At 41.1% G+C, this 1437-nt stretch overlaps 1 protein-coding gene across 1 annotated transcript; it reads left to right on the plus strand.

Annotated features, from left to right (window-relative positions):
* Positions 1-378: 378 nt before the first annotated feature.
* TEOVI_000564000 (uncharacterized protein) lies at positions 379-978 on the plus strand (the record flags this gene model as incomplete). The annotated part of the gene is made up of 1 exon (XM_067223009.1): positions 379-978. The coding sequence occupies one exon, from the start codon at positions 379-381 to the stop codon at positions 976-978; it is 600 nt and encodes a 199-aa protein (XP_067079110.1).
* Between the last annotated feature and the right edge of the window lie 459 nt (positions 979-1437).

Consider the following 1437-nt stretch of genomic DNA (forward strand, 5'->3'; position numbering starts at 1 on the left):
AACACACTGAGCGTGTACCAATGCCCAGTGAGTGGGACAGCCATCGAAGATAAGTGTTTGTTTTACGGCAATGAGGTTCGAATGCGCCTGACGGTTTTTGTCCGACGTGGTGTGGGAAACGCCTCAAAGAAGTTACTGCACCTACACCTTCATTTTCACGGGTATATATTATCCCTGGTCACTAATTGATGTTTGGTATGTTTAATCTGTCACTGAACACTACTCACTTGTTTCCCCAGTGTAAGTGTGTTATCTTTCCCGTCTGTGCATTCACATGAATTTTAACTTTTATTACTCATAAATTATGTTTTGCCTCAATTATATAGACACCGCTTTATACGCAATTTTAAGCAAGGAAGTCCAACAAGGTGAATTATAATGGGTTGTGGAGGTTCAGCTCCTGCTAACAAAGACAAGCATGTGGGTGCAGATCCACCAAAACCTTCAGAGCATTCGGAACATTCAAAACCTTCAGATCCTTCAGATCCTGCTGATGCTACTCGATTTAAGCAGTTTTGCACACTTCCACTACATGACAAGGATAAGCCAGTTGCTGCTGCAGCAATTAGGGTTACCGACCCCAAGTGTATTTCGGATATTTTACCTCCGGAATTCCTTGAGGGAAAGAAGGTGCATAATGAATTTTGTGCAATTACTCTCTCCTTCGATGATGGAAAGCCGGAGGATGAAGGCCTTTTTGAGAAGTTGAAGGAATTGGAAGGTACTTCCATCGAATTGAAACCAACCCATATTGTGATGAATGAAAAAGTCGCCGCCATTGGGGTGTGTAATAATGATGAATTCCCCTGCCAGGACGCACACCCGCATATCCTCGTTGCAACTGCTCCAGATGCCACACAGGAAGATATTGATGATGTAACCAAGAAAGGAAAGATTGAGATATTTTGCGCGAGAAAACTTCCCGATCTGCCACCTGATATCACCATCCCAGGCGAGTTTCGTTTCATGCACTGGTGAGTATTTCCCTGTTCCTTGTGTTTCAATGGTTTCACAAGAGTACATATGAATTGTTGTAAGTGTGCTGGCAGTTGCTGTTACTCTGATCGATCAAAGAGTTAGTGGTACTGCGCTTCATTACTTTATTACTTTTGCTATTTTGTTTTACGAATTTACTTGCCTTTGTCCCTTCTTACTTTCCTTTTGATAACCTTTAGATATTTGCGTGTGGAGGTTTTGGTTTACTGTTATCCACATCTGGGGCTATATTCCCTTCATTTGAATTTTATTATTGCGGTATTGACTTTTTCTTTCAAAGAAGATGATGAACGTTGGAATAACGAATAGGGACGATACGAGGGGAATGAAGAAAAGGCAGAAAAATGATACGGAGGGGAGGGAAAGACAAAATACAAACAACATGTGGGAGAGATATTTTTGCTTTGCTTTGGTTTGATATCTGTTTTGTTTGTTTTTTTT

The sequence above is a fragment of the Trypanosoma equiperdum genome, assembly GCF_001457755.1.
Source record: "Trypanosoma equiperdum strain OVI genome assembly, contig: ctg_1730, whole genome shotgun sequence".
Taxonomy (NCBI): domain Eukaryota; phylum Euglenozoa; class Kinetoplastea; order Trypanosomatida; family Trypanosomatidae; genus Trypanosoma; species Trypanosoma equiperdum.